The sequence below is a fragment of the Ovis canadensis genome, chromosome 3, assembly GCF_042477335.2.
Source record: "Ovis canadensis isolate MfBH-ARS-UI-01 breed Bighorn chromosome 3, ARS-UI_OviCan_v2, whole genome shotgun sequence".
Taxonomy (NCBI): domain Eukaryota; kingdom Metazoa; phylum Chordata; class Mammalia; order Artiodactyla; family Bovidae; genus Ovis; species Ovis canadensis.
The window spans coordinates 215,977,997-215,992,145 of NC_091247.1; the positions used below are offsets into that span (position 1 = coordinate 215,977,997).

A 14,149-nucleotide genomic window follows, 5' to 3' on the forward strand; every position below is an offset into this window, starting at 1 on the left:
AAGCCACCTACCAGTTCCCAAGGCCTTCTGGAGGTGGGTGGCGTCCTGGCTGCCCTGATGCCGGACCTGCCCCCGTACCCAAGGGCCTCCTCCTCACCCCCCGTCTCCTGTCCCCAGCGTCTGTCAGGACCGGAAGTGGAACTGTACGGACCGCGTGTGTGATGCTGGCTGCTCTGCCGTGGGCCTGGCTCACTACTTCACCTTTGATGGGCTCAAGTACCTGTTCCCGGGGGAGTGCCAGTACGTCCTGGTACAGGTGAGACCTGGGGGGCAGTGTCCCAGGCTACAGCTGCTTATGGAAACAGCTCTGGGGGCTGGTTTCTAAGGGAGTGACTTCCCAGTCCCTGGAGAGGCGGCGCCTCAAGACCCCGGTGACTGCCGACTTGCCTCAACTCTCTGGACGCCTCCAGGGATGGACGGAAACTCATTGGTCAACTGGCCTTGGTGTGGAGCAGGCTCCCATTGCCCCAATTCCAGCGCAAGGGAATGAGAGAAGGGCTTCTTTCCTCCTGGCAGACACAGCTTGGTCAGGGGACCAACCATGGCTAGTGGAGTCGGGGCTGGATTTTGGCCCCGGCACCCTCTCTGCCAGCATCCTTGTGTGGTGGACAGCCCACTGGGGATGGTGGAAATGACTCCTGGAATTTCCTTCCCTCCCTGTGATTCTGTTCCATTCTATCTATTCTGTTCTGTTCTCTTCTGCAGCGTGTCTCCTACTTATGAATGAGTTCTCTTCTGAGGGCACGTTCATAAGTCCAGTTTGTTCAGAAGTCCACCTAAGTTAGCCTAGGTACCCAGCTAACACAGCTGGCTGTATTTTGTACTATACTGTAACAGGTTTATAATACTTTTCACACAAAAAAACAAATAGAAAAATAAAGAAAACATTTTTAATCTCACAGTGCAGTACGTTGAAAAGTACGATAGTACTTTACAAAAGTACAATAGTACAAAAGCACACAACAGCTGGCACACAGGGGCTGGCATACAGGGGCTGGCACACAGGGGCTGGCATCGAGTGACCAGGCAAGAAGAGCCACTGACCGGAGGAGGGAGAGGAGCGGGGGAGATGGTGGAGCTGAAGGGCCAGCAGCGATGGGAGACGGGGGCAAGCTGCCCGTTCACTCACACCTGATGTGATGGTTCCTTGCTAGAACACAAGTTGCACGTTTGCATCTTTGAAGGTTCGCAACTTGAAGTTTCATATGGAGGGGGCTCCTATTCTATTCTAGTCTATCCTGTCATATCCTGTCCTATTCTATCCTATTCACCATTTTCATTTCCAACCTAGTGCAGCTCAGAGTAGGGAGTGTGGGCTAGAGCAGGTCCTACTGCCTGCAGGGTGGGAAGCAGCCCCAGGGGATCCTAGCTGTGGACTCAGGGCAGCTCTGCCCCGTCTCCTGGTGGGTGGACTCCTGGGTGTTTCTCTTGCTGGTTGACACCGATGTGGGTGGGCAAGGAGGGCTGGGCTCTTTATTCATGACAATGAGGAGGCTGGACTCTGCAGCTTAAATAAATGGAGGTCTGTTCATCTCCCTTCTCCTGAGTTGGGAAGGAGGGGCTCGGTGTGGTCTGGAGGGAGGACCACAGACCCCTAGGAGCCTCAGCCCCAGAGTCAGAGCTGCAAGGAGTTGGGGATCGAGCAAGATGGAGTGTGACACCTGCCTGTTGTGGGGGGAAGGAGCCCCCTGCCTCTGTCCCTTGCCCCAGGTTGGCCCCAGAGAGGTGAGTGGCGTGCTGGCAGACGGGCATGCACCCCATGAAATGGTTTTATGCACACCCAGGTGCCCTCTGGGGCTTCCCCGCAGATCGTATGTGGAAGCCCATGTTTGTTACCTGTGTGCCTTCCAGCCTTGGTAGCAAAAGAAGGGGTGACCCCAGCTCTGGAGCTCCATCCTCAGTCAGGTTCAGATCTGGGCACCCAGAAAGCATGACAGTTCAGTGCAGTGAGAGGAACTGGTCAGACCCCCTGCCCTGGCTCTGCCTGCCCAGTGAAGCTGCCCAGGTGGGCAGTCGTGCCCCAACAGAGCTGTGCCCCTCGGGGGGCTACTAGTCCTGCCCCACAGCCAGTGCCGATGTCCCCTTGATGCTCTTCCCGGGTCCCCTCCCTGTCTCCGCTTCCTCCCCTGGGAGGTGTTCTCAGGACTAAACTCTCCCCTTCAGAAAAATCTCCGCTGGTGACACAGCCCTTCTACCTTTGCTCCCTCTTACAACTTTCACAATCCCATTAGCCCAGCACTAACCCGTTTAACCCAGCCATCCCACTAACCCAACACAAACGCATTAACCTGACAACCCCATTTGCCTGAGACAAACCCGTTTAACCCAAGACTCCCGTTAGGTTGGCTAATTCCATCTTACAGAGGGGCACGTCTTATGTGTGGGATGTATGTATGTGTGTGTGAGTGTATGTGTCCATATATGTGCAGAGTGTGTATTGCATGTGTTATCTATGTATGCACATGTGGGTGTATGTGTGTATATGAATGTGTCTGTGTATGTGTGTTTGTATGTATATGTGTGCACTTGTGTGTATATGCATGTGTGACTGTATGAACATGTACTGTATGTGTTATGTATGTGTGTCTTTGTGTGTATACAAATGCATGCCTATGTGTTTGTACGTGTGTGTGCATGTGTGTATATGTGCATGTGTGTATGCGAGAAAGTGGGTATTGTATGTATGTGTGTCTTGGTGTGTGTATGAATGTGTGTCTGATTATGTATATGTGTGTGTATGTATGCAAGTGTGTATTGTATGTGTGTGCTGTGTGTGCATGTATGTGTGTGTTTGTGTGAGAGTCAGAGAGGTAAATGACCCACTCAACCTCATCCCAGATGTGGCAGAAACAAGCCCGCACCTAGCTTTTCTCAGTTGAGTGGTTTTCCCCATCACACCGCAGCGACAGCCACGATAGCCACGATGGGAGGCGTTTGCCAGAAGTGTGTCCCTTTCTGCTTCTTTTCTGTGCGGACCCCAGCGAGGACCAGTGCCCACTCAGCCTCTGTTCCCTTCTAGAGGTGGCAGCTCAGCTGGTGTTGCTGGTCTGGCGGTCTTTGGCAGTCCTGGCCAGCCACCCAGCGGACTCTGCTGGAGCTTGGATCTACCAAGTGTCGCATGCCTGATAGTGTGGGTCCCTGCTGAGGCTGGCCCAACAGGCTCCGGGGGTGGGGGATCAGCAGGCTGAGGTGTCCACACTCCCACTGTCTCCCTTCTTCCTCCCTCCTGCCCCTCAGCCCTTCTCCCTGCCTGACTGTAGGCACTTGCTCGTGGGTGATGGCTGAGGCTGGCACACGTGTGAGTGTCGTCTGGCTCATGAACACGCAAGCACACACACGTGCATGTGGTCATGGCAGCCTCCTGTAACACTCCCTTCAAAGGCCTGGGAGTCACTGGTCTGCTGGTCTGGGGAGGGGTGGAAGGATCGTGTTTCTCTCCTGACACCCACCCTTTTCCCCAGGACCACTGCGGTAGTAACCCTGGGACCTTCCGGGTCCTGGTGGGGAATGAGGGGTGCAGCGTCCCCTCCCTGAAGTGCAGGAAGCGCATCACCATCCTGGTGGAGGGAGGAGAGATCGAGCTGTTTGACGGGGAGGTGAGTGTGGGCTGGTCCCCCACCTTCAGTCCCCCCTCAGCTGATGGGGAGCAGCGCCCAGCGTTCATTCAGGACATTGCAGGTGGAGCCCGATGCTGCTGGTGGAGAGACCTCACCACGTCCCGCGAGGGGGGCAGGTGCAGATGGTGATGGATTTTAGCAGAAGGAAGTGCAGACACGTGTGGAGGAGGGTGTGTAACTGTATTTGCGCCAGTGTAGGAAGAGCCGGGCTGACTTGGGGGGTAGTGGAGGGGGGGAGGACTTTCATATGGGAATACGTGTGTACACGCACATATGTTATATGCCCATAGTCATGTTATTACAATATACACGTAGACATATGTATATATAAACACGCATTATACACGTACAAACACACACACTTGTGTACACACATATACATATATATTATGTACCATAGTCATATGAATTATATATATACACGTGAACACACACATATACACACATATATTCTACACACACATACACATGTATTATGTACCCATAGTTATATGTATTAGATACATATATACACACGTAAACACATGTATTATACAAATATATATTATAATCACACACACATATACATACATATTATATACCCATAGCTGTATGTATTATATGTACAAATGTATACACACATTTACATGCATGTATACATATATACTGTATACTCAGTTATATGTATTATACACACAGATGTATGTAACACATATAAATATAATGTACACACGTACATATATATTATATATTCAAATGTATACACACATATACATACAAATGTATACACACGGGTACATACACATAAATATTGTGTCCCACACACATATATAATGTGTACAAAGGTATACACACATACATACACATGTATACGTATGTACCCACATTTATATATATAATATATACAAATGTCTGTACACATACATATGCATACATTATACTTGCAAATATGTTATACTTACATTTATACTGTCTCACATTTGTTATATATATAAGCGAATACACACATATACATGCACTATTCACACGAATATATATACACACGTATACAAGCATACATTATATATATACACGTACATATACAGGTATATACACATATATTGGAGAAGGCAATGGCAACCCACTCCAGTGTTCTTGCCTGGAGAATCCCAAGGACAGAGGAGCCTGGTGGGCTGCCGTCTGTGGGGTTGCACAGAGCCAGACATGACTGAAGTGACTTAGCAGCAGCAGTATACACATATACAAGCATGCATTTTATATATATATACATGTATACACACATATATACTGTCCCTTACTGTCCTGGTCTCTCGCTCAGGTGAACGTGAAGAAGCCCATGAAGGATGAGACGCACTTCGAGGTGGTGGAGTCTGGCCGGTACATCACTGTGCTGCTGGGCAAGGCCCTCTCTGTGGTCTGGGACGGGCACCTGGCCATCTCTGTGTTCCTGAAGCGGACGTACCAGGTGGGTGGCCTTTCTCCACTTCCTCCCTCTTCTGTCTCCTTGCATCTTCAGCTCCTTGAGCAGCATCTGGGATCCCCCCACCCACAGTCTCAGGGGAAAGGTGGGTGGTCAGCCTCCTCCCAACACAGATAAGACTCAAGGATTAGAGTTCACCTCGGCTGTTTCCCGAGACAGTTGCCTGTGGGCAGGATGGAGGGTCCTGGACCCTGCAAACAGTCCCTTGACTGACAGTAGGTATTTTTAAGGTTTCCTAACCTAAGGAGCAAAATCCATCACGCACAATGTGGCTATAACACGGCAGAACATTCTGGGTGCGCCTCCCACGGAGCCCAGGCCAGCACCTGCCGAGGGCTGTGGTGAGCCGGCTCATCACCTGCTTGGGGGGAAGCTCGTGATGTCTGTCCAGGTCTCAATGGTTTGCTGGGACTTCGTTTCCTCCACGCATGTATGTGATGAATGCTCTGTCTGCCCTGGCGGCAGGACCCACTTTCCCAGCATTCTGATGGCTCATTCTCAGCTCGTACCTGAGTGAGGCTGCTCCTTGCGACCCCATGCCATTTCTGGAGAGCATCAGCAACGCACTCATTTCATTATTCAACGAATGCTTACTAAACTCCTGTTACGTGTCAAGCACTGTTCTAGGCACTCTGGTTACGGGGGCAAATCACTTCCTATTGATACAGTGAGGGGAGACTCTGTCCTCGCCTTTCCCAGCTTCAGGAGACTGCCCGAACCCCTGGCTGGGGCCCATCCTCCACCTTCAAAGCCCGCAGCATAGCACCTTCTCCTCTCCATTTCCCTCTGTCTCATCGCCTTTCTCATTCCGACTTCTCCTGCACCCCGTATGGGGCCCAGTGATCACCCTGAGCCCACCCCGATGACCCAGGACAGTCTTCCTGTCTCAAGATCCTTGACCTAACACACCTGCAAGGTTCCCTTAGCCATGTACGGTGACATATTCCTGGTTCTGGGGATTAGGACGTGGACATCTTCAGGGCCTGGTGTCGTTTTGCCTACCACAACCCTGCCTGCTTGCTTAATCGCTCAGTTGTGTCTGACTCTTTGTGACCTCATGGACTGCAGCCCACCAGGCTCCTCTGTCCATGGGATTCTCCAGGCAAGAATACTAAAGTGAGTTGCCATGCCTGCCTCCAGGGCATCTTCCTGACCGAGGGATCGAACCTGCATCTTCTGTATCTCCTGCACTGCAGGCAGATCCCTTCCTCTCTGAGCCATCGGGGAAGCCTGACGGAGGTCATACTCTAGTGGGGATATTGTGTGTTTTATTTTTTAAAGATTATATATACATTTTAAAAATATATATTTATTTATTTGGCTGCTCCGAGTCTTAGTTGCAGCATGAACTCTTTAGTTGCAGCATGTAAACTCTTAGTTGCAGCATGTGGGATCTAGTTCCCTGACCAAGGATCAAACCCATGCCCCCTGCATTGGGAGCATGGAGTCTTAGCCACTGGACCACCAGGGAAGTCCCTGTTATATGTTATTATTATTATTTTTTATTTATTTGGCTGTGTTGCATCTTCTTCCATTGCAGAGCAGGGACTCTCTAGTGGCGCTTGGGTTTAGTTGCTCCACGGCATGTGGGCTGTTAGCTCCCCGACCAGGGATCAAACCCACATCCTCTGCATTGCAAGGCTGATTCTAAACCACTGGGCCACTAAGTATTTTAGATTGGTTGGTCTGATGAGACTTGTCTCAGAAAGTGTGAGAAGAGTCTTTGGGGAAGAGGGAAGGGAGTCATGTAAATATCCTGACTTTAGGCAGATGGTAAATATCCTGAGTTTAGGCAGATGGCACAGCAGGTGCCAAGTCCCTGAGGTAGATGGTGTTTGTATGGAACAAGCAGACCAGAGTGGCTAGAGAGGAGGGGCTTGAGGTGATTGGTGGTCAGTAAGGACAGGGACCAGGCAGGGCCATACACAGGGGCCGTTAGGCCACGTAAAAATCTTTGTCCTTTTGCCTGCCTGGGAGAACATTTTTCTTACAAGTTTCCTAGCAAAACAAAATAAGTCACCTCTCTTTGTCTCAAGGCAGGACTTCAGAAAGGTTCTAAAAGCATCACCTTTTCTTTTCCAGGCTGATTTTGTCCACTTAAAAAATTTTTTTTTGGCAACACCTCGTGGCTTATGAAATCTTAGTTCCCTGACCAGGGATCGAACCTGCACCCCCTGTATTGAAAGGCAGAGTCTTAACCAATGGACCGCTGGAGAAGTCTTTGTCCAGTGGTTCCTATGTGATGGTTTCCATCTATTCATTCATTAGTTGGTCAGGATTTGTTGTATACTGCATCCCCTGATAGGTGAACATGGAGAGAAGTAAGATATTATGTCAACCCTGGTAGCATTTAGTATACAGCAGAATCCTGGCCTTCCCTGGTGGCTCAGATGGTAAAGAATCTGCCTGTAATGCAGGAGAACTGGGTTAGATCCCTGGGTCGGGAAGATTCACTGGAGAAGGAATGGCGACCCACTCCAGTATTCTTGCCTGGATAATTCCATGGACAGAGGAGCCTGGTGGGCTATAGCCCACGGGGTTGCAAAGAGTTGGACACAACTGAGTGACTAACACGCAGAGAGTCCTGGCCAGCCTGCTCTGAACAGGCTGCAGTTGTCCAGGGAAGGCAAGCACCTGTCCACAGTCAAGTGGGACTAGAGGGCTCCTTCCTCAGACCTCTCACACTCTCACTGATGTAATGCTGAACCAGCTTCTCTTTGGCTCAGACCCTTACTGGGGCAGCTGGTGGTTCATACTGCAGTGATCAAGGCCCAGGCTGCTTAACTGGGCCTCCAAGGGACCTGGGTGCGCTGCTTCTCTCTGTGAATGACCTTGGTTTCCTTAACCTTAACATGGGGTCATTTATGCTCATACTGAGAAGGGGGAGACAGAGGATGAGATGGTTGGGTGGCATCACTGACTCAATGGACATGAGTTTGAGCAAATTCAGGGAGATGGTGAAGGACAGGGAGGCCAATCCACGGGGTCACAGGGGGTCGGACACAACTGAGTGACTGAACAGCTGCAGCATGGGGGTCAGTGCAGAAGCAGGGAAAGGGCCTTGGCAGGGTTGAGGCTTTGCTGACCACCTCGGTCTCCCTCTGGGCTGCCCTCCCATCCCCTTCCCTCCTCCTCTTCCTCAGGCGAGTCTGCCTCCCGTGCTGCCCGAAACCCTCCTCCTCCTGACTCAGCCAGTTTGCTCCGAGGTTTGCAAAGCTCACGCTGCCTCTACTTGTTCCCCAGGAGCGGGTATGCGGCCTGTGTGGGAATTTCGATGGCGTCCAGAACAATGACCTCACCAGCAGCAGCCTCCAAGTGGAGGAAGACCCTGTGGACTTTGGGAATTCCTGGAAAGTGAGCCCGCATTGCGCTGACACCCAGAAGGTAGGTTGGGGCCCCCAGTGCTGTGCGAAGTGAGTGGTGTGGCCTGCAGGGGCGGGGCTTGGGGAGAGGGCCTCTTGGGTGCTTCCGGGTTGACTGTTCTGGGTCCATCTGTGTTCTCCCTCTTGGTTCCCCAGGTGCCGCTGGACTCGGCCCCTGCCACCTGCCACAACAACGTCATGAAGCAGACCATGGTGGATTCCTCCTGCAGGGTCCTCACCAGTGATGTTTTCCGGGAGTGCAACAGGCTGGTAAGGGCAGCGGGGGATCTGGGGGGCAGGCACTTCTAACCATGGATGCTTCCAGGAGCTTTAGAAATGATCTGTAGTTGCTCACCTCTCGTGGCTTCAGTCTGAGAAACAGAAAGAATAGTTGACGGCTTATTAGGAAAGCAGTGCTTGGCAAAGCCTTTTTCTTCTGTGCAATGGTTGGCTCTCTGTGCGTCCTGCCTGAGCTGCTCTCCTGGCCTCAGTCTTGGGGCTTGTCCCACACAGGTTACCTTATCTCTAACCTCAGAATGGTAGGTTCCCTTCTCCTGCCCCTGCTGTGTCTCTGGCCCTAGGCGTCCTGCCCCTGCCCTGGGCTCCCAGGTCTTGTCTTACAGAAACTCTTCTGGTCTTACAGCCAGATTAAAAAGAATTTTTTTTGGCTGCTCTGCATGGCATGTGGGATCTTAGTTCCCTGACCAGGGATTGTACCTGTGCCCCCTGCATTGGGCGTGCAGAATCCCAACTACTGGACCACCAGGGAAGTCCCCTTAAACCCAGATTTTGAGCCTGCATTTTATGGCTTCTTTTGATGTCTTTATCTCACGTGGTGATGAGGAATTTCTCCGAGAAAGGCTCAGTGTAGTTTTCTGTCTCTGTCTGAATGTATATATGCGCACGTGTGTATCTATGGGTATGTGTGTATTTGTGTATGTATGTACACATCTGGGGGCAGTCACAGCCAGGTGCAGAGACCTGCTGCTTCGTTGTGTCTCTCTCGTGGGAGTGGCTGAACACCTGTGTTTCATCTCTTCCTGTCCAGCCAGTGATTTTTAGTCCCTCAGGACCCGGAAGGATACGTAGGATCCCCTGGTTTGGGGGAGACCTCAGGCACCCAAGCAGGAAGTGGGAAAGCAGTGAGAGGGTCAAAGACACCCAGGCTGCTGGGCACAGTGAGCTGCTTAATGTCTGGTTCATGCCAACTGTAACTTCCCCGAGCAAGGCTGGTGCATGGGGCAGATGAAGGCGGGAGGTGGTTACTGGGCTTGAACGTGGACAGCGGGTGGCCATCGGGTAGGAAGGCTGGTGTGTGTGGGTCAGGTGTGCAGCAGATGAAGGCGGGAGGTGGTTACTGGGCTTGAACGTGGACAGCAGGTGGCCACCGGGTAGGAAGGCTGGTGTATGGGGGTCAGGTGTGCGGCAGATGAAGGCGGGAGGTGGTTACTGGGCTTGAATGTAGACGACAGGTGGGCTTCCCCTAGGGTAGGTTTGGGGTTGGAGTCCAGGAGCACTGGGCCAGCCAAGGTCCAAGCATGTCAGCCTATAGCATCTTAGTGGGGCAGTATATGGGTGGTCCTGATGGGTTTTCGGTTTTCTTGGTCTCTCTGCTGAATGGAGGCCAGAAAAGAGTGTGTATGTGTGTGTGTGTGGTGTTTATATAAAGCACCCAGAGTCCCATGAGGGTGGGAGTGGGTTATGGGGATGGATGGTGGCTCAGCAGGTGCCTGGAACAGATGGATTGAAAGGAATGTTCTTCTGAAAAATTCTCAGGCACATCTCATTATCGAGAGGCTGGCAAGCCTGCCTTTCCCTCCCCTTTCTCATCTGGAATCTAGATGAGAACATAGGATTTCTGCCTTTTTACCCACCCCCTCCCGGGGACCGTGGCCTCACATCTCTCCTGCCCTGGAGCTGCTGTCCCTGCTCTAATCAACGGCACATTCCCGCCTGGCCGAGGGCCAGAGTCCCCAAGCGCAGCCCTGGGTCATGGCCGCCCGTGCCTCCCTTGCAGGTGAACCCCGAGCCGTACCTGGATGTTTGCATCTACGACAGCTGCTCCTGCGAGTCCATCGGGGACTGCGCCTGCTTCTGTGACACCATCGCCGCCTACGCCCACGAGTGTGCCCAGCACGGCGAAGTGGTGACCTGGAGGACAGCCACACTGTGCCGTGAGTCCTGCGGTCCCTCGTGATCCTGGCCATGCCTCCTCTCCCTCACACATCTAGACCTTGAGACCCTGGGGGTGGACACCTTGGTGGGAGAAAGACCCACGTAGGGGTGAAGGCCGAGGTGGAGAGGTCAGGACACGGGTGTGTGTGAGGAGGGTCAGGATGGACTAGAGCAACAGGGAGAGCCTCTTCTAGAGAAATTCTGGGAGAAGGAGAAGAGGGAGCGGTGATGAAGAGAAGAAAGAGGTCAGTGTGCCTGTGATTAGACGCGATCACGTTTACTTTCATAAGCGCTTCCCTGGTGGCTCGACGGTAAAGAGTCCCCCTGCAGTGCCGGATACCCGGATTTAATCCCTGGGTCGGGATGCTCCCCTGGAGAAGGGAATGACAGCCCACTCCAGTCTTCTTGCCTGGAGAAGCCCATGGACAAAGAAGCCTGGCAGCTACAGTCCAGGCGGTTGCAGGGTCAGACACCACTGAGCCACTAACACACTTCACACCATTATGATCGAGCAGCTCAGATACTTACACCACCTCTTCCTTCCTGTGTTGAGTGACTGAACATGAGGTTTATAAGGAAAACAGATTCAGAACCACTGGGTTCCTGGTTGGGGGGCTGTCAAAGCCCAGATGCATCGGGCGTGGGTGACTGTGTATTTCCCCAGCACCATTGTCTCCTCCCCCGGGGCCGTCACCCCCACGGGTCTCCCGCCATGTGTCCGGGGCTGCATGGGGTTGCCTGGGGGCCTTAATAACCGTCCTGCCTGTTTGTGGGTCTGCACAGCCCAGAATTGTGAGGAGCGGAACCTGAAGGAGAGTGGGTACCAATGTGAGTGGCGCTACAACAGCTGTGCTCCCGCCTGTCCAGTCACGTGCCAGCACCCAGAGCCCCTGGCCTGCCCCGTGCAGTGCGTGGAGGGCTGCCACGCACACTGCCCGCCTGGTGAGGCCCTCGGCCCCGTGTGGGGATGGCATGGAGGGTGGGGCTGGTCCTCAGGAAAGTGCCACCCTGTCCTGCTTCATCTCAGCCTCACCCAAGGGCCCTTCTGTCCCCAGCCCCGTCACCCTACGGCCTGTTTCTACATCCTTCCACCAGAGCCAGGCCAGCTGAGATTTTTGCCAAGCTGAGCTCTCGTGTGATGCTTCTGGGGTCAATTGACGGGTTTATCATTTGGAGCAGCACTTTCTGATAGAACTTTCTGCAATGCCGGGAGAGTTCAACTCAGACGTGGCTCATTGTGTCTAAGGAATTGAATGTTCAGTTTTATTGATGTTACTTAATTTACATTCAAATGTAACCAGCCACTGGTGGTTAGTGGCTACAGCAGTGGGTAGCAAAGGTTGAGAGTTATCAGATATCTTCTTTGGTGGAGGAACAAAAAGACCCCTGGTGATAAGACCTGCTTTGTCCCGGGATTTGGAGGAGGCAAGGTGGGAGAAGGAACCCCTTCTCTCAATTTGTAGGTGAGAGGATGCTCCCTAAGTGTGGTGGCCTCGGGGGAGGCAGGCAGAGCTGGGACAGGCCCTTTGGTGCCAGGAGAGTCTCCCTTGCAGGCAAGGTGGGAACTTTGGCTCCTAACGAGAGGCTTGTCATGCAGGGAAAATCCTGGACGAGCTTTTGCAGACCTGCGTCAACCCCGAGGACTGCCCTGTGTGCCAGGTGGAGGGCCGGCGCTTAGCCTCCGGGAAGAAAGTGACCCTGAACCCTGGGGACCCTGAGCATTGCCAGCTCTGGTAACACAGCACCCCCTGCCCTGCCCCTGGTTGTCTGAATGATGGGTCTTACTGTCAAACCTGGGGGTCTGCTCGGAAGTGTCGGTTTGGGGAAGGACGTCTTATTCTTGTTCAGTTTGCCTCTCTGTCTTTGAGGACAGACTAGATTTCCTCCCCAGGAAACACCTCTTAGGAGATTTAGGTTTTTACCCCTTGTTGCTGGAGGAAGGGCCTGGCCTCTTCTTGTCCCTGGAGGTGGCATCTAGTCTGGGGACAGGCATCTGTGGAAAGCAGACTTCCTGTTTACTGGACATTGGGATGCAGGTGGGGGAAAAGTGAGGTGGAGCCCCTGACCCTGTATTGGGGCTCACATAGCATGGGCCACTGCCAGGGTGGCCAGGATGAGGCTCTCATAACTGGAGGGAGGCACAGGTCACTGCCCCCTCCCGATTGTAGGGGACCCCTACTGCCCCATTACCCGATTGCCTCTGGCAGCTGGCCCTGGGGAGGTGAGGAGGAGTTGGGGGGTTGAGCTCTGAGCTTCCTGAAGCCCTGCTCCTATGTCGAGAATTTGTGTTCCGACGTTGATATGCTCAGCACCGCTCCTTCTGGGATCCTGAACTCGAGAACTTGAACTCGCTGAGGAAGAAAGGGGCCGTTGCCACAGCTGCCAGGGCCAGACCCCGAGTGCTTTCTGCCTGAGTGAATTTTCTAGCAAACACAGAAACTCGAGAGTGTGTCACTCTGCTTTATCAACCAAGGGTGGAGGCCCTAAATCACAGGAGTAGTATGAGGAAGTAGGAGTTGACTTTCTGTTAAGACCTTGCCTGCCCCCTGGCTGTGCCGAGGAGTAGGGGTTCTGAGCCGCAGGCGCATGGGGAGGGCAGTCATCTGGGTACACACTGTGGCTGCAAACCCATGTGGAGAGCGGTTCTGAAGCAGGCTGGGGACACTGCTGGGAGGCACTCCACAGGGATACTCCGGGGCTCAGGGCACTGCTGTCTCCCCACTCTATTGCAATGCTGAGAGCAAGTGGCCACATGGCTGAGAGTGCCTGCAGGACAAGGTTCCAGCCTGAATGGGTCTCCACCGCAGGCAGCTTCTTCTATGGTCTGGCAGACCCTGCCACTTTGCAGGACCCTGGTGAAAGGGAGAGAAGTGACCAGGGGACTGGAAACTTGGCCTGGTGGGGTGGTAAGTTGTGTGTGGGCTTGGGGCTGGGCATGCGGCATAGCCAGATCCTGGCATGTGATGGGCATAAACCGTCTGTCCGTTGTGGGAAAGAATGAATGAGTTACCGTTGTTCCCCATCTGGCATCTTGGAGACCCGAGAATACCGCCTCCAGTACTTTGTTCTGCCAGATAAAGCTGGGATTTCAAATCTTTATTCATCTCTCCAAAGTGATTTTACTCCAGTTTTCCTCTCTTCCTTAAAACCCAATATGTTAAACATGCTACGGAATTACGCAGCTTAGACTCTGTTTAATAAATACTGAAAACCATATATCTTCAGCAGAGCATTTATAAGTCCTGGTCAGCATCAACATTACAGAGCAGTGTTTGTCTTTGGAGATATTTGGGAGAAGGCTTGGATTATAATTAAATATTTATGTTGCTAGAGGCATAGGTTGAAAATCAATCAACTTTGAATGGCTGTGTAAACTGCCGAGAAAGAAGAAAGATTCATTTTTAGGTCCTAGGTTGGGTAGAAGCTTTGGTTTTCAAGGGACTCACAACTCAAGGGAAGTGTGTATGTGTATATGTGTGTGCATGTGTGTATGTGTATATTTATGTGTGTATATGTGTGCATGTGTATGTATGTGT

The 14,149-nt window shown here is 52.4% G+C and overlaps 1 protein-coding gene across 1 annotated transcript in view; it reads left to right on the top strand.

Moving 5' to 3' along the window:
- Positions 1-14,149, top strand: part of VWF (von Willebrand factor) — a 122,547-nt gene that overhangs the window by 62,311 nt on the left and 46,087 nt on the right. Inside the window, exons 20-27 of the mRNA XM_069585872.1 lie at positions 118-256; positions 3,462-3,596; positions 4,915-5,061; positions 8,320-8,460; positions 8,595-8,708; positions 10,456-10,612; positions 11,397-11,555; positions 12,211-12,346. Coding sequence (XP_069441973.1) covers positions 118-256; positions 3,462-3,596; positions 4,915-5,061; positions 8,320-8,460; positions 8,595-8,708; positions 10,456-10,612; positions 11,397-11,555; positions 12,211-12,346 — 1,128 coding nt within the window. The remainder of the gene's footprint in view (positions 1-117; positions 257-3,461; positions 3,597-4,914; positions 5,062-8,319; positions 8,461-8,594; positions 8,709-10,455; positions 10,613-11,396; positions 11,556-12,210; positions 12,347-14,149) is intronic.